Source organism: Zeus faber (genome assembly GCF_960531495.2).
Source record: "Zeus faber genome assembly, chromosome: 10".
In the NCBI taxonomy this organism is placed as follows: Eukaryota; Metazoa; Chordata; class Actinopteri; order Zeiformes; family Zeidae; genus Zeus; species Zeus faber.
This window is the reverse complement of record NC_137199.1, coordinates 1155307-1180664: the sequence shown is the minus strand read 5'-3', so window position 1 is coordinate 1180664 and position 25358 is coordinate 1155307. Positions and strand designations below refer to the sequence as shown.

At 46.0% G+C, this 25358-nt stretch overlaps 1 protein-coding gene across 2 annotated transcripts in view; it reads right to left on the bottom strand.

Annotated features, from left to right (window-relative positions):
* Nucleotides 1–25358, bottom strand: part of ift74 (intraflagellar transport 74) — a 126149-nt gene that overhangs the window by 99153 nt on the left and 1638 nt on the right. For both annotated transcript variants that reach the window (XM_080008332.1, XM_080008333.1), the window contains exons 2-4: nt 14384–14514; nt 4610–4751; nt 1452–1500 (exon numbers count right to left, since the gene is read on the bottom strand). In XM_080008332.1, coding sequence (XP_079864458.1) covers nt 1452–1500; nt 4610–4751; nt 14384–14506 — 314 coding nt within the window. In that variant the 5' untranslated portion in view covers nt 14507–14514. The remainder of the gene's footprint in view (nt 1–1451; nt 1501–4609; nt 4752–14383; nt 14515–25358) is intronic.

The following is a 25358-nucleotide window of genomic DNA, read 5'->3' as shown; positions in this document are numbered from 1 at the left end:
GGGTGTTTCGGTCTCATTTGTCTGTGAAAACTTCTTCTCCATATCGTTATGGATTACGGCAAGCGCCTGGTGAGAGCTCTGAATCATATTTCGGACCTTAATCTGACCAGTGCCATAGATCCAAGTCAGTGTTCGCAGCGCATACTGGACTTAATTTTCCGCGATGATAGTCAGTTCTCCGACGGGGACGTGGAGAACAACAGGGACGCTGAATCTGATATTACTCCGGACTTGGAGAACATTTCAAACAGTGGATTTCAAACTTAATGAAATGTGACGATGAAACAGAATATTTTCAAGAACCACCGGAGGAGACCGATGATACGTCCGTTGTTGCTATAACGGAAGAAGTCGATGACGTGATGGAGTCCGTTGAGGTTGGTGACAAGATTTTCCGATTTCCGATTTTCTGAGACTCATTATTAACAGACTCTACATTTTGTTGTGTTGTCCGCACTTTTAAACTCCAAAGTAATTCCACTTTTATAAAACATGTATATTCTTATTGTTAAATAAATATTAATTGACTATTATTTATATTGTTAATTAGCCATGAGGCTTTGTTTGTCTGCCAATCCCATTTGCATTCTGGGAGCTGAATGAATGTACCTGGTGAAAGTGAAACTTTGGAAGTGATTATCTCAGTATCACTGTTTGCCACACCCTTGGCATTAACAAGTCATAGCTTTAAAAATATTTGCTTGATTTGCACTAGTGACACCTTGTTTGGAAGCTCCGATTCTCCACTTTCAAATTATGCGAAAAAAGAAAAAATCTCGAAAGCCGCCAAATGAACCTAAAGTATGTGGTGGGTCACATATTTGCTGTGTCTGTCGCCACGGTGGCCCTTATAGTTGTGCTCAAGGTGGGGCTAGCCCCTCAACCACTTTGTAACACAGTATATCAGAGAAGCCCCTCTGCACATGTCAGACAAGATTTTCTATGAAGGCCTGAGGGGCCTGATGCCTGATACAGCCCACATTAATGTATGAATATGAATATCCTTCATCTGTGGTGTCCATGCAGCACCCTGGTGAGTTGTTATAGTAACCTGCATAAGTTCATCTGATTGGGGGGAGGTGTCCGAAATAGAGGGTAATTGGCCCAGGTCTTGGTGGCTGGTTGTGTTTGGAGGCATGGGCTTTCTGTTCTATGGTTAATTCTGGAGTTCTTATGCTTCGTCCACTGGAGTTCTTATGCTTCGTCCACTGCCTTCGTTAACAGCAGCCCAAATCCTCATACAGAACTTCCTTCTACAAATCGGGGAGTGGTTTGTACTAATTAGATGCTACGGCATACACCTGTCAATTTATAATTGTTCAGATTCATCATCCATTTTTGTTAGCCTTTTCTTAAACACAAAAATCCTGTGGCACCTCCATAGTTCACTAAAGAGAAGAGCTAGGCTACTTGTGATGGGTCAGAAACCTGTATTAAAGCAGTAGTTTTACCTGAGCAATCCAAGGTAGTAGGACTTATCCAGAATCTGTCTCTGTGGTCCTGTTTGTGGGAAGGTGGCAAAAAGAAACACTTTTAGAAACGATGCTTCATACGAAATACTTTTACTGTACAGTTCACTCAGTGGTCACTATTAGGTACAACTATTGATGACTGAATCCCCGAATAATGATGGTTCCGGGACCCTGGTTCTCTGCCTGTTCCCTGCCAGATAAGTTTGCCTTCACTGACTGATATCCTGGTTTTTACCCCTTCCTGTTTTAAAATAAATCCTTGATCATTTGCAACTACTTCTGAGCCACTGCTGTGTCCTGCATTTACCAGACAGCACTTGTGACAGAACTATGCCAGAAGGATCTGAGCAAACCATGAACCCAGCGGACGCATACCTGCTCAACCTGCCGCCCATGTTCAGGTGGTGCTTGACCCAGGAGCTTCCAGGAGATTCATCAACTAGCATGGGGCCAACAAGCTTTAGGCCTGCTAGCCAACGGGCTACTAGGCCTCAGCCTGCTATGCCCCAGCCTGCTAGCCACCGACCTGCTGGTCACCGCTAGACCCCTTTCTGGGGGTCACACCTCATAATTTTCCCCGAGGCCAACAGAAGAGGTCTTCTGGGAGAAAGTGTGGTTTCAAGGATCCCAAGGCCATTGGCGTTCTCCACTGTCCAGCGCTCCCCAGTCTCCACTACCTCTGAGTCTCCGCTGCCTAGCGCCCCCGAGCTCCGCTGCCCAGCGCCCCAGAGTCTCTGCTGCCCAGCGCCCCCGAGTCTCCCCTAGCAAGCACCGTCGCTGTCCAGGGGGCTTTCATCTGCGGGCATAACTGGGACCAGCAGCAGTTTGTGGCCAAGCTGGCCCCACCTACGTAGTCGTCCTCTAGAGCAGCTCACCTACTCTGCCCCGAAGCCAGGTAGTCCTCCCGAGCGAGCTGGATCCGCTGCTCTGCCCCCTAGTTGTCCTCCAGAGCAGTTCCACCCCACTGCCCCGAGGTCTGTTCAACCCCCCCAGCGGTCCCTCCTCCCCGCCTTGCTCCCTGAAGCCCGCCTCCTCCTTGAGGGGCACAATGTGTGGCAAGAAAAATATTTGCACCACCACCAGCCTGAAACATTGATACAAGGCAGGACGGATTCATGTAAATGATTTCAAATTCTGCCACTACCATCTGCATGTCATAGCAGAAACATCCAAGTGTCCTGCACTCAGCACACTTGGCTATGTGGATGGGCACTCGGGTCTTGCGGCTGGATAGGGCGTCTGGCGTGGGGTGGGGGTGCAGAGTCTCCTCGCGTTCTCTGGGACTGGTTTATGCTCCTCGGGGCCTTCTGTGGCTGCAGGGCAGGGTGCTTGGGGCTTTCCTGCGGTCGTGGGGTGTCTATACGACTGCGGGACTCAGGGGTGTCTTCAGGGCCCTTTTCCGCTGCTTGGAGGGGCTATGATATAATTCCAACCTCATACACCAGAACCAATTGGACCAAGTCCCATACACTCATCGGTGGACTACACAGCACATGCACGCGCGCACGCTAACTGTGGTGGTTGCTGCACCCACTTCTCCCCCGGTCCTTGGCCCGACATCCTGGGTGCTACTGCTGCCAGTCGGGAGAGGGTTGGTGCTGGGCCGCCCGTTGACCCGCTGGTGGCTCCAGGGCGTCTTCGGAAGGCCCCTCTGTGTCACTTCCCCGTGCCAGAGAATCCATGTACAGATGCCAGTGTGGCAGGTTCGTCTACCACCTGCCCCCAAGTGGCATTTCAGGGACCTCCAGCACAGAGACACAGAAGACGGGGGGTTGTAAATACCAGTTTATTGTAGAGAGTGGGCCAGTTGGAATTAGCCCAGCAGCAGATAGAACATGTCATGGGCTCCTATTCTGAGTGTGTGTGGGGATGGGGGTTTTACCTGCTGCCCGTTTGACCAACCAACGAGCAACAGGTTTGCAAATACACTGATCCCAATCACCTAGACCCAGGTCAGGTGTGGCTGCTCAAAACACACCATCCCTACACCACAGTCTGTTTTGTGAATACATGTTATCTGACATTTCTATGTTAGGTTCTATGTTTATTTGTCTCACCCGTGGTGATTCTCCCCCTCTTGGAGTAGTGATTAGTTGTTTATAGACAAAAACATGGTAAGATTGTTCTTCAAAGAGGGGGAATGCTGGCGGTTCTGTCTAACAAAAAGCTGTGCTCTTGTTATCCCACAGGTCGTCCACAGGACAGAGTTGTTGCAAGCAGTTCTTGATGATTAAAGAAAGAATGAAAATGACCATTGCAGGTTGAGAAGTTGAACTCTACTTGCAGACTTACTCGGTTCTAGATGCATTTAAAAAAATATATAATTTAAAAAAAATTATCTCTTCTGCACCCCAATGTTGGTTATGTGAGTTACTGTCTGGTGTACCTCTGACCTGCACTGCTGCCTCACAGCAAGAAGGCCCTGGGTTCGATTCCCGCCTGGGCGCTGTTGGCACCGTGCTCCGGCAGGTGCCAAATAGGAGCCTTCTGTGTGGAGTTTGCATGTTCTCCCCGTGCTCACATGGGGTTTCCTCCACCTCACGTCAGTAAGGACCCCCACCAAAAACATGCACCCATCATCGTCTGACCAGCGATGGACACTTATCACCTGGTCCCCGGGCGCGTCCACGTATGCTGCCCACTGCTCCTGGCTGTGCCCCCGGAGGAAGGACAAGCCAGGATGGGTCAAATGCAGAGGATCCATTTCACCGGCCACCATCAAAGCATGTGCATGTGAGTGTGTGTGTGTGTGTGTGTGCAAGCATGTGTTGTAGTGTGGTGTGTTGCGTGACGAATAAACTTCTTCTTCTTCTTTCTTTTCTTGTGATGTTTGGTCTGAATAACAACCAAACCTCTTGATCATGTCCACATGTGTATGACCGTATGTTTATGTATGTGACAAATAATCACTTGAACTTGAACTCAAATGATTGGCTGATTAGATATTTGTATTAACAAGCAGGTGTACTTAATGAAGTGGCCACTGGTGTGAGTGTACATATACACACTTTTATAACTTATACTAGATGAAAAGATTTCAGATGTAATGTCTGAAGATTCCCCCAATCCACCAGATGGCAATATCTTTATTAAGATCGAACTAGCATTGCTGAAAAAAAATACTAATCCAAATTTACCCTTCATGCTCGTTGTCATCCCACTGAGTCCTTGTTGGGTGACCGGTCTATCAGTCACTTTTATCTGCGCTGACAGGACTCCAGGGGAAGTAATAGGTCCGGTGCCCCTAGTGCCAGGACGGCCCGCTGTACCTGGAATCATCTGGCGGTGTAATACATAATGAGAGACATGAGCACAAGTGCCATTAGGAACATCAAAACCACACTTGCAGCTTATGAAGATTGGTGGTAACTAATTACTGTACATGCAATCAGGGTTGAATAACAAGATTGATGAGATGAGAAGCGCATTTTTGATGAGGGCATTCATGTCAAACTCTTAAGATTATAGTAGTTTCCCTGTTTAACTGTACTGAAGCTTGTTGAAATGTTGAGACATAATCCTACCTCACCTTATAACTAGAAGTGAAAATAAAGCCTGCGTGTGATTGTAGTTCAATAGGACCTTGATTTTTCATTTTGTGGATTAACTTCAGCTATTTCTAAGTTGAAGTTCAATAAACAATCTAAAGTTTAGGATATCTACCTATGCAATAATTTGAGAAAAGTGATGCCATCTAGTGACCAAATCTGGCATGTTATTATGTCTTTTATACATAGAGTACGTACACAAAACACTCAATACGTACTAGGGTTGCCGCGGTCACCGGTGTTACAGTGTTTGGGCAATCACTGATTACAATACTTGCCTGCCGCCCCCACCGCGATTTTTTCATTTTTTTATTATTATATATTTTTTGTGTCAGTGCCCATGTTTATCAAATTATCAAAAAAATCGAAGTCATTGGACGCTACAACACTAACAGTGAAAGTGGCTGCTTCATGGGCGCATAGCAGAGTCGCAGCACAGTCTGCGGAGTCAGATTTGACTTATCACAGGAGGAGAGGAGAGCAGAGAAAGAAGGCTATCGAGAGATCAGGTCTCAATCCGGACCTAATCGCTCTCCAAATCTCCATGCATAATTTGCATCCGCGATCTCCCCTGCTTGTTCCTCTCAGATAACACATTGAGAACATTGTGTTATTATTTTAGAAGTATTTTATTTTCCTCCGTTTTATTTAACTTTTTATTTTACACCCCCTTGAAAATTGTCTGTAGTTGTTACCGGTAAATACAAAGAATTTAGATATCCTAAAACTGTTGTTTGTTAACATCAATTTCACATCTGAAGAAAATACTTCATAGCATGTGACCCACCTCATGCTGACCCGCCGCATTCAGGGGAGCCAGGGTCAGATGTAAAAAACATCAGAATTTCCTTTTTTTCGTCCAAAATGATATAGCAGATTAATATTCCTCCAACCGAACTCGCAAAACAGCGCAAACGGTGATCTTTCCCTTTGGTGCAAACACGCAGTTCAAGATCATCCTTGATATTCCCAGTGAAGTCGTAATGTGAAAGCGTTTTGATAAATGAAGTTATAAATCAACCCGGACAACACCGGGTCCCTTTCGTGTGATAAATAAAAAACGTTGCATTGATGCTGGCTATGAGGACATGAAGAGCTGACCTCACTTACGTAAGCAATGTTTTAACGCAACAACAACAAATAAACACCAGAAGCAAGAAATTTCACTTCTCAGTGAAAACGTACAAACTTTCTGTCTAATTAGACAATTTGATTTTACTTAAATATTTAAAGTTTGACTGCATTACTTATCCAATGTCAGTTAATTGTAGTATTTTAACAACATCTTGTTGCGTTCATTATTTGACGATGACTAATGATCATTCACTTTTAGCCATGATCACATGAAAATCATGCACATGCGCATACGAGCCTTGCCCTTTCACTTGAATTTGACGGTGAACGAAGACGACAAAGACTTTCACAATGCTGACAACGCTGTCACTTTTTAAAAATATATAATTTGTTCTCACTGGAGGGGATTTTTCAAAGCAGTGGAAGGAACTTTATCGACTGAGATTTGTCTACTTTCAAATTTTGTCAGTTTTATACCGATAGCATAAACATCCATGTACCTAATGGTATCAATAGAGATAACCGTGTTTCATCATTCCTTTAAACAAAATATGGCAAAGTTAATGCATGTGTCAAAACCACCATCATTCTAATATCCATGTGACTTATCCCAATCACGCCAATATAGCCGACAATGTATGACATCTAGCGGTAAGGTTACAGATCATCGAATCAAGCAAAAACATTTTAATGGTTTGCGGGTAATTTGCGGGCGGGTTAGATTAAATAAAAAAGTAATTAGCCTTATATCCCCTATAGGCTAGGGTTAAAATGTTAATGTTAATATCAATATCCTTTATCCTAAAACATCATTGACTGTGTCTGAGTCAGATCCAACTGCCTGAGCATGCAGGCAGAGTGTGCAGAGTTGATGACAATTTACAATATTTTCCAAATGGTTTGCAGAAGTAAAATAAGCTAACTATATAAATAACTGCAGACCTGCCAACCTCAGGAAAATATTTTGAGTACCATAATAGTGTAACGGGGAGTCTCCGTGGCGTTTGAGTTACTGCAGCTCGATGACTCCCGCCTGTACCCACGGAACGAGCCAGGAGGAGCGGGAGCTCTTATAACCCGCTCTGGCGTGGGCCCGGATCCCCCCCCAGACTTTTCCAGGAACCGATGGGGATCTGCAACGTGTGGAGGATGAGCAAGGAGCGATGGGGGATCGCAACACCACCTCGGGAGGACACCCCGATCCCTTTCAAAATCTTCCCTACAGGACACAGGTGGAAGGGTTCACCAACGATATTGAGGCCCTACTTGTGAGAGAAGATCTCGGAGGCCCCTCAGGGGTTCTGGGAAAACGGAGATGAGGTATGGATTGGGATTTTCAACAAACACGTTGCTTGGGATTATCGGACAGGGAGGAAGAAGAAAGTTTCAGACCTAAGTATCAAAAATGACCATCAGGAAAAACATGTGGCCTGAACCCGGGGAGAGAACACACAGGTTCCCCGGAACGCAGATCAGCAGGGCGGCAGTCGTTGGGAGGAGTGAAGACGCTGTCTCCAAGGATACCGGGGCAGCCCCAGGAATACGAGGCAACCAATTTAAAACGCCTTCCTTGAGGAAAATGACTGACGCTGGGTCCTCTGTCTGACGGGAGTGAGGGCGGTAGGATGTTCCCAGGTGGTAGTGTCTACTGGTACGTGGGAAGCCCCCGGGATATACCCACTGATGGACTGCTAATAAACACCAACCAGGGACTGCAGGCACAGAACCGAGAATTCAAGAAGAAACTTGACAGATAGGCCGGCAGGGAGTATGTGCAAAGCCGAGAAAAATAGGCACAACTCCTGCGGAAGAAAACCGAAACAAGGACAGCAGTCACTGTAATCGACGGCGGAGATCTACAGGCTCACGCAGTGATACATGTGGAAACGCCTGGGGATTAAGAGTGACACGATTGCCAGGAAGTGACAAAAGTCGCAGTGGACCAAGACCATGACGCAGCGCACAGCCTCGAGATGAGGAGAGTGGTGATGAGCCTGGATTGGCTGTGATCTCCAGGCTCGGCTGTGCCTCAAGCTGATGCTTGAACACGACGGGCGATTCGAGAGCGGCTGAACCACGGGAAAATATGGAACGCCGTTGAACAGATAGTTGTAGTATACACCCTTAAGCAATGGATTGATATACTGTGGGTGACGAGGAGCAGGGGAACAACATCTTAACCTCCGGCTAAGCTGCCCACAGGAGCGGAAGGGCACAGGAGACTTAAGACCAATTCCAGGAGAAGCAGACCTGGAGGCGATCCCGCAGGGAACATTTTGGGTATCACCAGTACGAGGCAGAGATCGGAAGAAGACGTCTGAAGGCTGGGAATCGATACAATTTTCGGAATCGGTGGGCTAACATCCAGGTGCCCCACGCTCTGCACACTCTGCTACGTGGATGGGCACTAGGGACTCACAGCCGGGTGGGGCGTCTGGTCGGCTGCGGTGGAGCGGGTCTCAATACCAGTTTGTTGTACAGAGGAGGATAGGTGGAATTTGCCAAGAGCAGATCAAACATGTCATGACAAGGCTCCTATCCTGAGTGTGTGGGGATGGCAGTTTTACCTGCTGCTCATTAAACCAACCAATGAGCAACAGGGATGAAGCCACTCTGACCCAATCACCTAGATGTAGGTCAGGTGTGACTGTTCAAACAGACCACACCCACACCACAGCATTGTTCCTATTGAGTTGTCCCTTTGTCTTTCAGAACTGATGGCCAAGAGCTATTTTACCCTAGATATGCTTAATTGGGCAATCAAGTCCTTTGATTATACATTTCCTGACAAAACTAACCGGCCTCAGGTAATTGGAAAAGTGATATTCCACCAAAGGAAACCTTGGTGAAAATGGTCATAGAATTGGTGTTTCATAAGGCTCCTTCCATTTCTTTTTGGCCACTGTGTCCATGAGGATGACAACACTTGGGAAATTCTCAAGCTTCTCAAAGATATTGACAAGTTAACTGTGCCACCAAGGCATAATGAAGAGACATTACATTTCCTGGACTGTAAGGTTGCAGAGCAAAGAGAGCTGCTGGAGTCAACATTACCAAATTTCCGTTTGCTTCCCCTCAAATGCGATTTGAGGGGAAGCATAGCAATTCGAGATGCTCAAAATTTTAAAAATGTTGCTATGATGCTTGCTAACAAACAGCAGAAAGCATTCAGCTACCATCTGGACTGTGGCTCATTTTTCATGGTATCAGTTGAAATGACAAAGTTTACTACGGTTCTGGTCATCTCTTCCCCTTTCAGTGTTCCGAGGGTACTAGCTCAAACCACTCCCAAGCCAGGGGCTGTTCTTGTTGCATTATCTTGTCAGGGTTCGCCCAGGTCCTTCCGGCATCGGCCACTAGATGCCGCCAGTACTGCCTCACCAATGTTGCTTTGTTTCACCTGTTTCTGTTTACCCAGCCTCATTATGTCATATGTTTCACCTGTGTCTCGTTTTGTCTTTCCTATTCATACCGTCTTTTGTGTCCTTCCTTGCTGAGTCTTGAGCTTTTCTAGACTCCTGACAAAGCTCCCGTTTCGGAGCCCCATGACATTCTTACTTGTTTTTGGTCCATTTTTTGTTGTGTACTTGTTACAAGTAAAACCTTTATTTTTTGCCACCTCATCTCTGCCTCGTTCTATGCACCTGGGTCATACCACGTCACAGCAAGACTGAGCCACGACATGGACCCAGCAGAGAGTCGGCCTCCAGAGATGGAACGCATGAGGGTGGCCCTGACGAACCAGGGGACTGCGATTGGCCGTCACGAGCAGGCTCTCCAACAGATCCTGGACGAACTGCGGTCCCTCGCCCACCTGGGTCCACTCAGCATACCACATAACACATCTGTCTCTGTAGATGGACTCAAACATAATGCAGACATGACACCCTCTACTGGCTCATGCTCAGGTCTATCTGAATTTTGCCAGATTGCACAGATTGTGCAGTTAACTAAGAAATTCTGTCTGTCTGTAAAAGGAAATGACAGTATGGTACTGAGAGCACCTTAGATCTTACCAACTTGCTGCACTGGCTGAGACCAAGTATGCATTTAAAGCATATCCCACCAAAGATGATTACGAAGCTGTTGCAGAAGCCTTGGTACAAGAACACCCAATTCTTAATCAGGGTCACCTTCCGGCTGAGATGGCGGGAAGAACAGTCTTCTGGGACAACTTGATGTCACCATTAATGATGGGAAACCTGGAAAACACTCCATCAATGGCAATCCCCCTAACAGAGACATTAAGAAGCCAAGGAAAAGGGAAGTTTCAGGTGAACTTTGAGTTCAACAGAGTGGTGGGAAAAGTTTTTGGAGTAGACTTTTCAGATGCCCTTGACCTCACCAAGTCCCATGGAGCCCTTTCGGAAAGAAGAGAGGCCTCACTCGTCAGCTTTTGACTGACCTTTTATTACAGATAAAGGTGGGTTTATTTGTCCCTACCCTCCACCTATCTCCTTGCTCCTCTACTCGAGTCTTCCTTTATCTCCTCTCCACCCTCTCTCATCAAATAATCAAATATATCTCCCGCCCTCTCTTTTCCTATCCTAACCTCTCCTGTCCCCTCTTCCCCTTCCTTTTTCTCTCCTGTCCTGCCCCCCCTCCTTTCTCCCTTCCTCTCCTTTCTTCTCATTTCCCCCGTTATTTCCTTCTCTCTCGTCTTTCCCCTCTTTATCTCTTCTCCTTATTGGATTATTTTGAGGTTTTTAAAGAAGAAACCTTCATGAGTTTAAATAAATTAAGGTTGACCTTATGGCTAAGAATAATTTACCTTTCTCGGTGTGTGGTGCACTCTATATCCACTACTTCTGGACCAGTGATCCAAATCTGGACCAGAAATCAGGTGCCCTGCCCATCATCCTTGGGGATGATGGGCAATCGTACATAACTTTATTTTATGTCAATATTTCATATGAATAGTTAATTCTTTAATGTATTAGTATTAAAGGAAACTGCTTGCTAGTAAATTCTGAATCATTTTATCAGTATTTTCCAGATTTCGACTTGTAATTATTGGGCTCTATTACCTTTTTTCTTTGCTAAATAAGTTTATATACATATACCTTACGATACATGGTCCACGGTCCATCGATCCACAGGGTGCGCACACACATTGAACGGTTCTTCGTTTCTTTTTAAGTAATTAGTTCCGGACTACCTCTGCAATTAACTCAATTTAAAATTTGAAAGACTGAAAAATAAGGTTTAGTTACACACCTGCGATAGTGTGCTTGTGGCTTTAACAAGCCTTTGAATCAGACGTGTCTAACACCATGGTCTGTCTAAACATAAAATACTTTAATGAAAACAAACTGTTGCGTGTCTCCGCAGACGGAGAGAATCAGTTCTGTTCAATTATGGTAAGATAAGACCTGTTGGCAAGACTATTGATTTACATTGTGACTTAAAGGATAATGGTATCAAAGAGAGATTTCACTGCACAAATGCAAGTTAATGATTATACTCCGTGTAATACCAAAATAAATATTCAACTATTGAGTTTAAGCTAATAGAAAAGATTGTGCTACAATTTGGGACAGGTAAAATCATGTCAATATAGGCCCTACGAAACACAGCCATATAATAGTTTTAATAATCATCCATCTGTTGTTCTGTAAGTGCTCATCTCGTCAATTCCCATCAAGTCCACACACACACACACACACACACACACACACACACACACACACACACACACACACACACACACACACACACACACACACACACACACACACACACACACACACACACACACACACACACACACCTTGATTGCAGTCCTGAGACGAGCCCATAAAATAAACCAGGTGCTTACCAAACAACAGATGGATACTTATTGAAACCATTATATAGCTGTGTTCCAAATTGTCACGTGATCTTTTCTTTTAGCTTAATAGTGGAGTGGAGGAATAGGGAAGTGTTCTGTAATGGTACAGTCACACCACTGAGGACTGAGCGCTGCAAAGCGACAGGCTGCAATGCATTTCAAACGGAGCTGAGCTTCATCCAGCTGCAAGGGGCGGAGCGACAAGCTCACGGCTTCATGGCGACAAGGAAAGTTGATCAGATTTCAACTTTATGCTAATGAGTAGCACAGAGAGCCGGACGATCGCCAATAGGAGGGAAGATACGCTCTCAATGGAGCTGATTCTTGGAAAATGTATGTATTCTCTTTCTTAAGGTCTATTTTGTTCTGTGTTGGGATGTAAATGATGAGGACTCGTACAAACTTATTTTAGTGGGAATCATCTGCCCAAAGCCCATCTCCTCAGCTCAGCCCAGCAAGAGTGGGAATTGTCTTGGAGGGCAATATTGTAATGGATGAACTGTGCAACCTACCCAGGCCATGTGTCTTGTATTTGGCCTAATTTATGCACTCCACTTGGACTACCCGAAGTGCATGAAAAATACTTGGTACTTTATTCAATAGGTAATGCTCAACTTGGGTAGAAGTGAGCTGATGCCCAAAATTTTAACACTGAAAAATCTGCTTGCTGTGTAAGACAGGTTTCCCATTACTGTTCGAGATGTCATGCCCCTGTACCTGGTCCTCAGCTCACACTGCAGTTTTAAGAATATTTGTATGTTTAAGTTGAATCCAGTGTTTTTACACTTTCATAAGGCAGTTATAGCCTGTGTGTGACGTATTGTGTATATTTGAAAATATATGGAATGTAGGAATACATAGGGTTCCCTATAACTTTCAAGATGTCAAGTGCCTGTTTTGTTGTTGCACTTACAATATACAAATTTTACATGGTTTCTTATTTTAAACTATTCACAGCAAGAAGGTCCTGGGTTCGATTCCCGCCTGGGGCGCTGTTGGCACCGTGCTCCGGCGAGTTATCTTCCAAAAACAGGAGCCTTTCTGTGTGGAGTTTGCATGTTCTCCCCGTGTTCACATGGGGTTTCCTCCACCTCACGTCAGTACGGACCCCCACCAAAAACATGCACCCATCATCGTCTGACTAGCGATGGACACTTATCACCTGGTCCCCGGGCGCGTCCACGTATGCTGCCCACTGCTCCTGGCTGTGCCCCCGGAGGAAGGACAAGCCAGGATGGGTCAAAAGCAGAGGAGCCATTTCACCGGCCACCATCAAGCATGTGCATGTGTGTGTGTGTGTGCAAGCATGTGTTGTGGAGTGTCGTGTGACGATTAAAGACTGTTTCTTCTTCTTTCTTTCACACTGCAGTTTTTTATATGGATACATGTAGAAATACATCAAATTCAAGCCCAAGATATGTTGCTTGGCTTCTCAATGATATATTTCATGTGAAAAGTATTCTTAATTGAAATAAAAAAAGATTATATATTTTGTGTTTTAACTTACCTTTTTCTGAGTTATATGAATAGAAAGGAACTAAATACAGAAAAGTGTGTGTATGTATATATATATATATATATCTCGAGTTAACTTAACATACTGAATTGAATAGTAGGGCAAAGCAGTTTATATTACAAAATATTTGAAATTGGGATCATTTGGATTTTAGTGTATTGAACTTGAGATGACAATTCCAATCCATTTGCCAATTCACTTTACTCAAACAAATGACTTTAAAATTTTCCAATACTTAATTTTTTCATGGCAATTGGTTGCCTAAAATTGGAATTAGATTCTACTTATCCGAGCTTGCAGTGTAGTCTCCCTCTTTTTATGGATTGCAAGAAGAGGGAGGCAGAAGCTCAATTTTATCTTGAAACTGGCAGCGGGAAGCAGCGGTCTCCAAGAAAGTAATGGGGAATTGTTGTCCCCTGGTGATAGGTTTCCATGCGCGTGATCTGAAAAGTGCTACTTTCTTTAAACTATCATCGATATAAAACAATAAATGGAGCAAATGGAAATATTTAGAAGTTACATAATAATAGAGGGGTCATGCTAAGATAGTGAGCATGACATTAGAATAAAAAAAAAATATTTTAACTTAAAATTAAAGGATTGACTTGAATTATGCACTGTAATTTTTTTTTATTATAAATGAATGATTCAAATATTATTTTAGAAAAACACATTCAACATTATCCCATTGAAGGAGGACAGCACTATCCAAATGTAACAATTTAAAGCACTAATTGTCTTTCTAAATGGGTATTTTGTGCTGCACAAGTCTGGAATGCTTCTAAAACTTTAAAGCCTGATTGCTCAAAACTTCTGTTTCCAAAACCGTAATCTTTAATAAGTCACACTAGTACTATATTATTATAATGTATTCAATTTCAATATGTAATACCTATTATTATCTTCACTCGCACGGCTGCTGTGTCTATCTTCCTGGACTTACCCCAGTCGCCATGCGGATAGCTGTTGGAGGAGGTCTGAGAGCTGTAGGGGGTCTCCCTGCACCCAGGGCCAGAGACCCAGCACGGCTCCCTGGCCGACCAGGAAGGCTCCAGTGGCTTGCCATATAGAAAACTTTATCAGAAAAAAAACAAAAAACATAATTGCAAAGTGTGAATTAATTTAAATTGTGAATTGCAATTAAAAGTGCTAGAAGATCCTTTTTGAACTCAAACATTTGTATGTCAATACTTAATTTAATTCTAAATTTGGCTGATAGTTAAGCCTATCTAATCTAATTATGAAGAAAGGAATTCTGGCCTGTCCGCCTGTCCTTCGATTACTTCGACAACCGTTCATCCGATCTACTTCACACTTGGTGGGTGTATAACTGGGGACGAAAGGATGCACAACGTAAACTTTGGAGCAACTTGGACACGCACAGGTTATTATAAATAAACTTTCAATAACCAGTGAACAGCAAGCCAGGGGTGGGGGGGGGCTTCAGGGCTCTGCGACTCAGTCAAAAAGAGTGTCTTGAACACGTATGCTAAGGATTGAATCATTGATATTTTGTTCAACTTCGCCATTATACATTTTGAACTGGTATGCACTAGTAAAATAAAATGGCAGACAAAAAAACTGAAAAATTATATCAAAACTGTTTCTGACAAACATTTCTCCTTGCTTCTCCTTCCCTCCAAAGCTGCTTTCACACATGCACTCACATGCAATGTCCGGATAATGTCCGGACCTGATTATCCGGACATTGTCCGGACCTGATTATCCGGACATTGATGGAGACATCGTCAACATGACGCACCCACTCGCTGGCTGTGAATGATCCAGACAAGTACCTGCTCTGTTCACACATACCGCTCAATCGGACATTACCTGGACTTTGTACTAGAGTGCTGGCTGGGTGAAGTCTGGGTATGTGTGGCAGCCATCATGGACTACCATTCCTACGTGTCAAAGCAACATCTACATGAGTGCAAGGACCCAAGATTTCCCAGCAGAACATTGCCCAGAGCATCACACTCCGCCGCATCACACTCCGCCGGCTTGCCTTCTTCCCATAGTGCAATCTCTTCCCCAGGTAAACGACGCACACGTACCCAGCCGTCCACATGATGTAAAAGAAAACATGATTCATCAGACCAGGCAACTTTCTTCCATTGCTCCATGATCCAGTTCTGACACTCACGTGCCCTTTTGCTTTCGGTGGTGGACGGGGGGTCAGCATGGGCACTCTGCGGCTACGCAGCCCAATACGCAGAAAGCTGCGATGTACTGTGTTTTCTGACACCTTTCTATAGCCAGAATTAACATTTTCAGCAATTTGTGTAACAGTAGCTGTTCTGTGGGTTGGACCAAGTTTCCTATTGGAATGAGAATGGGTATGGTGAGGAGATCCAGTCGCCATGGAAATTCATGTTAACATATTAGGGAAATTTCCCCACATTGCCAGCTTCCCGGCTTGCCGCAGGTACTGGGGGACAACATTGTGTTATGTCTTTGTGACCTCACAACGCACCCCTGTGAAGCTGAGCGTTCAATATCTAAGGTCAAATCTAAAACGACCAATCTAATAAGATTCAAGATTCAAGATTCAAGATTTTTTATTTGTCACATACATATACATACTTCCATACATATATGCAGTGAAATGTAATGCAACGCACCCGGTGATAGCACACAATAAGTCCTAAGAAAAAGTACAAAAATAAAATAAAAATAAAAAGTAGAAAATTCCTTTCTATTAGACCGACTAACTGACTCCTAAAACGTAATACAGTAAGTGGAATACTTATAGAATAAGATAAAAAATATATAGAATAAAATACAATAAAAAATAAATCGAAATAAAAGGGAATAGGTTGAAGTAATATGCCTATGTATATACAGATATGTGCATTTAAAGTGGCATGTGAATTAAAGTGGCATGTGAATGTGAATAGTGTGAGGTAGTGTTTGGGATAATACAGCACAGTATACAACAGTACGGCGCAGCAATACGGCATCACGAACAACCCTGAACAGTGATACAGTATGCGGTACAGTATGCTACATACAGTACAGTAGGTAGTGGAGCCTAGTGCATGGCTCAGTTAGGACCTCTGGTGAGGTCAGCGTTGACAGTTCTGATGGCTTGAGGGAAGAAACTCCGTCTCAGTCTCTCTGTTCTCGCTGCGTGACTGCGGAGGCGCTTGCCTGACCGCAGCAGCTGAAACAGTCCGTTGTTGGGGTGATGAGGATCCTTCATGATCCCGCGGGCTCTGCTACTACACCTCCTGGTGTATAACTCCTGCAAGGGGGGGAGGGTAGTTCCAGTGGTACGTTCAGCTGAACGCACCACCCTCTGCAGGGCCCGCCTGTCCTGGGCAGTACAGTTCCCAAACCAGGCAGTGATGTTGCCTGTCAGGATGCTCTCCACTGCTCCAGAGTAGAAGGACTTGAGGATCCTCACCGAGACCCGGAATTTCCCCAGCTGCCTGAGGTGGTAGAGACGCTGCCTCGCCTTTCTCACCAGAGTGTCTGTGTGAACAGTCCATGTTAAGTCCTCTGTGATGTGGACTCCCAGATATCTGAAGCTGCTCACCCTATCGACAGAAGTCCCATTAATCCACAAGGGCGCGTGCGTCCTCGATTGTGATCCACGCCTAAAGTCCACAATCAGTTCCTTAGTTTTGCTAATGTTCAGGTGGAGGCTGTTGTCCTGGCACCAGAGTGACAGGTCAGCCACCTCCTCGCGGTAGGCCTTCTCATCGCAGTCGGTGATCAGGCCCACGACCACGGTGTCGTCAGCAAACTTGATGATGGTGTTGGAGCTGGACCTGGCCACACAGTCATGTGTGTACAGGGAGTACAGTAGGGGGCTGAGGACGCAACCCTGGGGGGATCCTGTATTCAGGGTGAGGGAGCTTGACATGTACTTCCCCACCTTGACCACCTGGGGGCGGCCTGTGAGGAAGTCCAGGATCCAGGTGCACAGCGGAGCATTCAATCCTAGCTCCATCAGCTTGACAGCCAGTCTGGTGGGGACTATGGTGTTGTAAGCTGAACTATAATCAATGAACAGCATTCTCACATAGGCCCCCTTCTGGCCATCCAGGTGCGTGAGCGTGGTGTGCAGTTCCTGGGAGACCGCGTCATCCGTGGATCTGTTCTGCCGGTACGCGAACTGCAACGGGTCCAAGGTGCGGGGGAGGGAGGCGCAGATGTAATCCTTAATCAGCCTCTCGAAACACTTCATGACCACCGAGGTGAGGGCCACCGGACGGTAGTCATTCAGGCAGGTTGGAGAGGCGATCTTCGGGACAGGAACGACGGTGGACCTCTTGAAGCAGGATGGGACCACTGATTCAGCCAGGGAGATGTTGAATATTGTGGTGAACACCGGAGCTAGCTGGTTAGCACAGGTCTTCAGTACTCGTCCAGATATGCCATCTGGGCCCGCAGCTTTCCTGGTGTTCACCCGCATCAAAGCCCTCCTGACCTCGTGCACGGACACTGAGAGTGCGCGCTCGTCCCCAGCGGTGTAACTCCAATTAGCCGGCGAGCTAGCGGTGCTGCTGCCAGACTCGAACCGCGCATAAAAGGAGTTCAGTTGGTTGGCCAGGGAGGCGTCCACACTCGTGGCTGGGGAGGAGCTGCTCTTGTAGTTTGTTATTGTTCGCAGCCCCTCCCACAAGCGTCTTGTGTCCCCCCGCTCCATCTGCAGCTCCACGGTGTCTCTGTACGTCCGTTTGGCGTCCCTCACCGCCCTCCGCAGATTGTACGACGCCGCTTTGTAATTGTCCATGTTACCAGATACAAGTCCGTCGTTGTAAGCGGCCGTGCGCGCATTCAGAGCGCAGCGGATGGATTTATCAACCCATGGTTTCTGGTTTGGAAATATCCGAACTTTCACCGTAGGAACGATTTCATCCGCGAGCGTAGCCACGAAACTCACTACAACCTCCGTAAACTCGCTGACGTCACTTGAACTCGCTCGGAACATGTCCCAGTCTACGTCAGTCAGAGCGTCCTGAAGCGTAGCCTCTGATTTGTCCGTCCACCGCTTCACTTCCCTCGTCATCACCAGATCCCGCGCGATCAGAGGCCTGTAAACAGGAAGCAGCGAGATCGCGGCGTGATCTGATTTCCCGAAAGCAGGAAGCGACACGGGCTTGTATCCGTTCTTGTAACGTGTGTAACAATGGTCCAGAGTTCTGTCTCCCCTGGTGGCACACGTGATGTGTTGGTGGAAATTCGGCAGAACTTTTTTCAGGTTGGCCCTGTTAAAGTCCCCAGTCACCACCACAGCCGCGTCGGGATGTCTGTTCTGAAATCCGCACAACACATCGTGCAGAACCGACAGAGCTGCGTCGGTGTCCGCTTGCGGTGGGATATAAACGGCTGTAATGATGACCGTGCTGAATTCCCGGGGGAGATAAAATGGACGGCATAGTATGGTCAGCTGTTCCAGGTTCGGCGAGCAGGAGTGGGAGAGGAATTTGGTGTTGTTGGCGTTACACCAGCGGTTGTTTACCATTAGGCAGACGCCTCCACCTTTAGATTTCCCCGACTCTCCCGTTCTGTCGCCGCGGAACACGGAGAAGGCCTCGGCTGGACGTATGGCTTCATCCGGCACCAGTGGGGTCAGCCATGTTTCCGTCAGGCAGAGGACGCAACAGTTCCTCGTGTCACGCTGGAATTGAATCCTCGCTCGAAGTTCATCCATCTTGTTCTCCAGGGACTGGACGTTAGCAAGAAGGATGCTTGGCAGAGGTGGACGGTAAGGTTGCGTCCTCATTCTGACCCGAATGCCGCCTCGTATACCTCGGTGCTTCCTCCGTGGGCCGGCTCGTGGAACAGCGACTCCATTTTTGTTGTTGTTGCGAGTGTTCCCGCGTAGGATTTCCGCCGGCCACTCTGCTCCCACGGATAAAAAGTCCCAAAGTTGTTCGTTTAGGGAATTTTTTATATCCATGAGTGCATCGCGGCCGTATGAGTTAATTGTTGATGTTTTTCTGGCGAACATTGTGATAAAAAAAGGAAAAAAAATACTAAAGAGTAAGAAAGTAACCGGAGCGCCGGCGCAGGCGACCGCTAGGGGCGGCGCCACTATCGCCACTCATAAAAGTGTTGCAGTGTTATGGGAAGAAATTAGAGACAAAGGCAGCATACAGTGATGTCAGGAACCAATGTACAGTGTACTCCAGGAGTAGCACACAGGGGTGTAGAGGCTGAGTAAGCAGAGTAACCTGGTCATGGCTTCTGGTCCGATGGGAGGTCAATTGGAATTATTCCCAAATTGTGCAGATGTAGGCAGGAGTAAGACAGTGACTGAGAACGTCTGCCGTTATGCACTGGTCATTTTTTGTTTCATTCAATTCGAAAACTGAGGAAAAATAATTAAATCTACCATAAAAAGTTTTTTTTAATTGCTTTGGAAAAAAAAAAGATCGCTCTGATCTGAGCAGCAGAGCGCTATGCTCAGTGTAATGGGGTGTTAGGGATGTCCGAAATAGCATTATAAGATTCTTACAGGCATGAATATGGGAAATATTGTAATGTTTATGATTACAGGTAAGAAGGATAAATAAATGTTGACCCCTCGACCTGTTGTTTTTACCTCTTTTAAGAAGAAGAAGAAGAAGAAGAATCTTGAATTGTCACAGCACACCACACTACAACACATGTACGCACATACACAAATGCACATGCTTTGGATGGTGGCCGGTGAAATGAGGCCTCTGCATTTAACGCATCCTTGGCTTGTCCTTCCTCCGGGGGCGGGGGTCCTAAGTCTTAATTAGGGGGCTCAGCTAGCCCCCAAAATTGCCCCCGTAATCCGAACCATGTTCTTATCACGTTTCCAACTCCATGAAGCGGTCACCGGGAACAATATATGGACAGGCTTCAATAAATCCCAGTTTAAGTAGGATTTGTCATTTGTCATTGTCCCAATTTAAAAAAGCGGTCCAAATGTTATCTGTCTATAATCAACAAAAAACTGTCAGCACCAAAATATTTGATTTTTTTTGTTGTTTTTTTTACCTGTGCTGTCAGCATGCAAGGCATACAACACAGAGTATTTGTATGTTATTGCATCAAGAACAGAGTTAGTCTGTGGAGTGGAGTTCAAGTTCTCAACCTGCAGTGCAACTCTTTATTAATTCTGAAATCATCAAGAATTGCTGCAATACCTCTGTCCTGTGGATGACCTATAGCAGGGGTGTCCAAACTACAGCCCGTGGCCCATTTTTTATTGGCCCGCAGCAAATTCTAAAAATATAATGGAAAATGGCTCACACATGAAACTTGCGCTGGACTGTATTGTACTTCTTAGTATTAACACTAGGTGGCGCTACTGTCTTGAACAAGGCAGCTTCTCAACAAAACAAGCTACAGTGCCACAACTGTTGCATAAGTGTATTTACTGCTTTGTATCTGTTATCTAGTATTGTACTGTTGTAACTTAGGACTGCTGGTTTCACTCTGAACCCATCACTGTTAATTGCTTAGCCATCAACAAAGGGTGTGAATTCTAGACACTCCCCCAAATCGGTAAGTCCTTGTCTTTGTGTGGGCGTGCCTTCCGCCGGGTGCAATCAGTCCGAGCACGAGAACAGCCGTCTTCAATCAGTGGTCATGCTACATTCACGGGGCTGTTACTAAAGTGTCAGCCCTGTGTGCAGCCGTTCTCATGTTAAGTCGGTATTGTGTAAAGACTTGCAAGTCTACCTGTGCAAGGACACCAAACAAGGCAAACCTGTCTTGTTTTCGTCACCTCATACACAATGTGCAACTACCACATTTCTGTAATTTCAGGGTCACACAGAAAGCCTCGTTATAACAAACGCAGATGCAACTTGGGTCACCTCAGGTCTCTGCAGCGAACATCATGTGCAAAGATCTCCTTTTCTGTTGGCTTGTGGAACTGTCGATCTGCAGTTAACAAGGCCGACTTTATTTCTGGTTATGCTACCCACCTCTCCTTGGAGCTCCTTGCTCTTACTGAGACGTGGATTAAACCTGAAAATAGTGCAACCCTGGCTGCGCTTTCCACAAATACTCATTCTCTCACACCTCCCAACCATCTGGCCGTGGTGGTGGGACTGGCCTGCTAATTTCCAACACATTTAAATTTAATCCACTGCTGCCTTTAAACAACTTTGTCTCCTTTGAATATCATGCCATCTTTGTGACCGGTAAAAGCCTCTGCGGTCGTCATCGACCGTCCACCAGGACAACTAGGTGACTTCCTACATGAGCTTGACACCCTGCTGTCATCAATTCCTGAGCATGAGTGTCCCATGCTCGTCCTCGGTGACATGAACATCCACTTGGACAGTGCGAGCTCGGTTGACTTCCTGCCTTGGTTCACTCATTCGACCTAAGACAGGTCCCGACTCCACCGACTCACGAGGCTGGCCATCTCTCAGACCACTTCTTCATCCGCTTCAATGTTCAGCTTTCAGAACAACCCTCTACCTCCTCACTCATGGTTTCCATCCGCAGCAATCTCCGCAACTTGTCTCCCACCCACTTCTCCTCTGTGTTCTCCTCTTCTCTTCCGCCTCACGGCACTTTCTCCTCTCTGCAGGTTAATGATGCCACTGACTCCCTCTGCTCTACCTTGAGCTCATGTCTGGAGAGCCTGTGTCCACTATCCACCAGACCTGCTTGATCAACCAAGTCGCACCCGTGGGTGAGTGACACCCTTCGGACATTGCGCACTGACCTCAGAGGAGCCGAGAGGAAATGGCACAATTCCAAAGCGACTGAAGATCTTGCAAGCTACCAGACACTGCTGTCCTCCTTCTCTTGCTGCTAAGAAGGCTTTCTTCAACGACAGGATCAACGGTGCCACAGACACACGTAAGTTATTCTCCAGCTTTAAGTCTGTGCTCTACCCTCCACCACCTCCTCCAGCTAACAACCTCACTGCTGATAGCTTTGCCTCCTTTTTTTCTGACAAAGTGGCAGCTATCAGCAGCCAATTCTCCAAACAACTATCTCGGTCTACTCCGGCTCAAGGCTCATTGTTCCCTGGTTTTACCCCTCTCACTGAGAGTGCGGTATCTAAACTATTAACATGTAGCCGTCCCACTACCTGTCCCACTATCCCAGACTGTCACCCCGGCAATCACAAATTTGATTAATTCTTCCCTCACTTCTGGCACATTCCCCTCTGCTTTCAAACTGGCTAGGGCAGCGCCACTGCTCAAAAAACCTTCACTCGATCCCACTCGAGTGGAAAACTATCGGCCGGTCTCACTCCTCCCATTCCTTTCCAAAACCATTGAGAGGGCGGTGTCTAGACAGGTTACAGAATTCCTGCCAAGAAACAACCTTCTTCCACTTCAATCTGGCTTCAAAAGCGGACACTCCACTGAAGCAGCCATGTTGTCTGTGACGGAGGCCAACTGCTAGGGCTGCTGCCCAACCCTCGGTTCTCATTCTGCTAGACTTCTGCTTTTGACACTGTCAATCACAGCATTCTCCTGTCCATACTCTCAAATATAGGCATATCTGGCAGTGCACTTTCCTGGTTCGAGTCTTACCTCACTGGGTGTTCGTTCAGTGTAACATGGCAAGGCCAGTTGTCTGTGCCTCACCACCGCACCACAGGGGTGCCCCAAGGCTCTGTGCTGGGACCTCTCATCTTTGCCTTATACACCACCTCACTGTGCCCCCATCATTCGCTCGCATGGTTTTTCCTATCACTGATATGTGGGTGATACTCTAACTATTTTAAATTAGGACAAAGGCCTCTACCTCCAGAGGGGGGTTTTAAAACATTTGTCTCTGTTTCCCCAGGAACCCCCCAGAGTTTAGGTGAAGAGAAATATTTTTGCTCCCTACAATGTCAATTCTAACATGAAAGAATCAGATCACATTTGGCCCTGTTTACCTTCTATAGAGATGAAGAAACTCAACAGGTGAGCCTAAAGGTGCATTGTCGTGCAATCCGCGTCTGCCAGGTCAAGTTTGCAAGTACCTGTGAATTTCACTGTCTGAGGGTAGCACCGAAGGAAACAGTTGGGGGGCGCAGACTTGTAAGGTACTGCTGACCCAGCCACACCCTGTTTTTCTTTTGTATAAAGCCTGCTGTCTTCAAACATTATATGAGATCGATCTGAGCGCTGCTTTGGAGCAGTACTGAATCTTTCTCTTTATTCTGAAGAATAAATAATCTTGAATATTCTCAGTGTTGTTTTCTTGTAGCGGGCAGATTAACCTCACCGATCATTGCAGAAAAATTTCTTCCACGCTCCACTGTCTCGATGCGGATCTCGGATTGCCTCACTGACATATCCACGTGGATTAAAGATTACCATCTTCAACTAAACCTGGCAAAAACGGAACTGTTGGTCTTCCCGGCCAAACAAGATATTTATCACAACATTGATATCAAAATTGACTCTCTATCTCTTGCTCCTACCAAGGCTGCAAGGAATCTAGGTGTCATTATCGATGACCAACTGACATTCACGGAGCATGTTGCCGCCGTCTCTCGGCCGTGCCACTTCGCACTATTCAACATCAGAAAAGTCAGGCCATACCTGATCCAATATGCCACTCAACTGCTGGTCCAAACCTTGGTCATTTCCCGCCTCGACTACTGCAACGCTTAACAGGCTTGCCGGCTTGTGCGGTGAAGCCACTGCAGATGATACAAAATGTGCCGGTGCGACTGGTGCTCAACCAGCCAAAGAGGGCACACGTTACTCTGCTGCTTATTGAGCTCCACTGGTTACCTGTAGCCGCTCGCATCAAGTTCAAGTCTCTGATGCTTGCCTACAGAGTGATTGTTGGGAATGCTCCCACTTACTTAAACACTCTTGTAAGAGCACATGTTACCCCCCAGATGCTGCGTTCCACAAATGAGCGTCGCCTGGCTATGCCAGCTGCACAACCATGGCAATGCAGGCTATTCTCATTTGTAGTTCCACGCTGGTGGAACGAGCTGCCAAAAACCACCAGAGCATCAGAGAGCACCTCCTCTCCTAACTTACAATTACTTAGGACTACTTAGCAGTATTTATTTATTGTTACACTAATGTTTCTATTGCAATGTAGCTTTAATGTTATTCTCCCTTGTAAGTCGCTTTGGATAAAAGCGTCTGCTAAATGATTAAATGTAAATTTAAAACAAGAGTTAGCATGTCCAGAAACACAGTTGTGTGGCGATTCGTAGACTTGTTAGCTAACTTAAAACATCAAGTGTCAGACAAAGCTTGTGCTTCTGATTTTTACTCGATTGCATGTGATGAGAGCAAAGATGCCACAGACACCACTGTTAATTTTTTTGCTGGGAGTTGACAATAACTTTTGCATTACAGAGGAGCTGCTTGATCTTAGGAGTCTAAAGGGCACAACAACGGGTAAGGACATTTTTGAAGTTGTGTCAGATGCAATTGGCAAGATAAGACTTAAATGGGACAAGCTGTGTGGAGTTACAACGCATGGGCCTCCAGCAATGACAGGCGAGCGCAAAGGAATGGTCTCTATGGTGTGCGCCAAAGTGCAAGAGAGTGGAGGTGAGGCTGTTAAAATGCACTGTGTCATCCACCAAGAAGCCCTCTGTGCCAAGACAGTCCAGCTTAGAGATGTGATGAACACTGTTGTGAAAACTGTCAACATAATTTGAGCATGCGGGCTCTACCACAGAGAATTTAAAGCCTTCCTATCTGATGTTGAGGCTGAATGAGGGGATCTACTCTACCATTTTGATTTGCACTGGCTTCACAATCAACATCAGCTTCTCCCCCTACCCAACTTCAAAGGAGCTTGGAAAAGTCCAAATTTCCTCTGATGAGACGCCACGCAAACAGAATGATGAGTCTGTTCGGCTCAACATACATATGTGAGCAAACATTTTCTCTGTTAATGCTGAACAAAAGCAGATTGAGAACCAAAATGACAGACAGCCATCTCTGTGATGTCCTTCGCATCTCAACCACAAAAATTACACCTGACCTGCC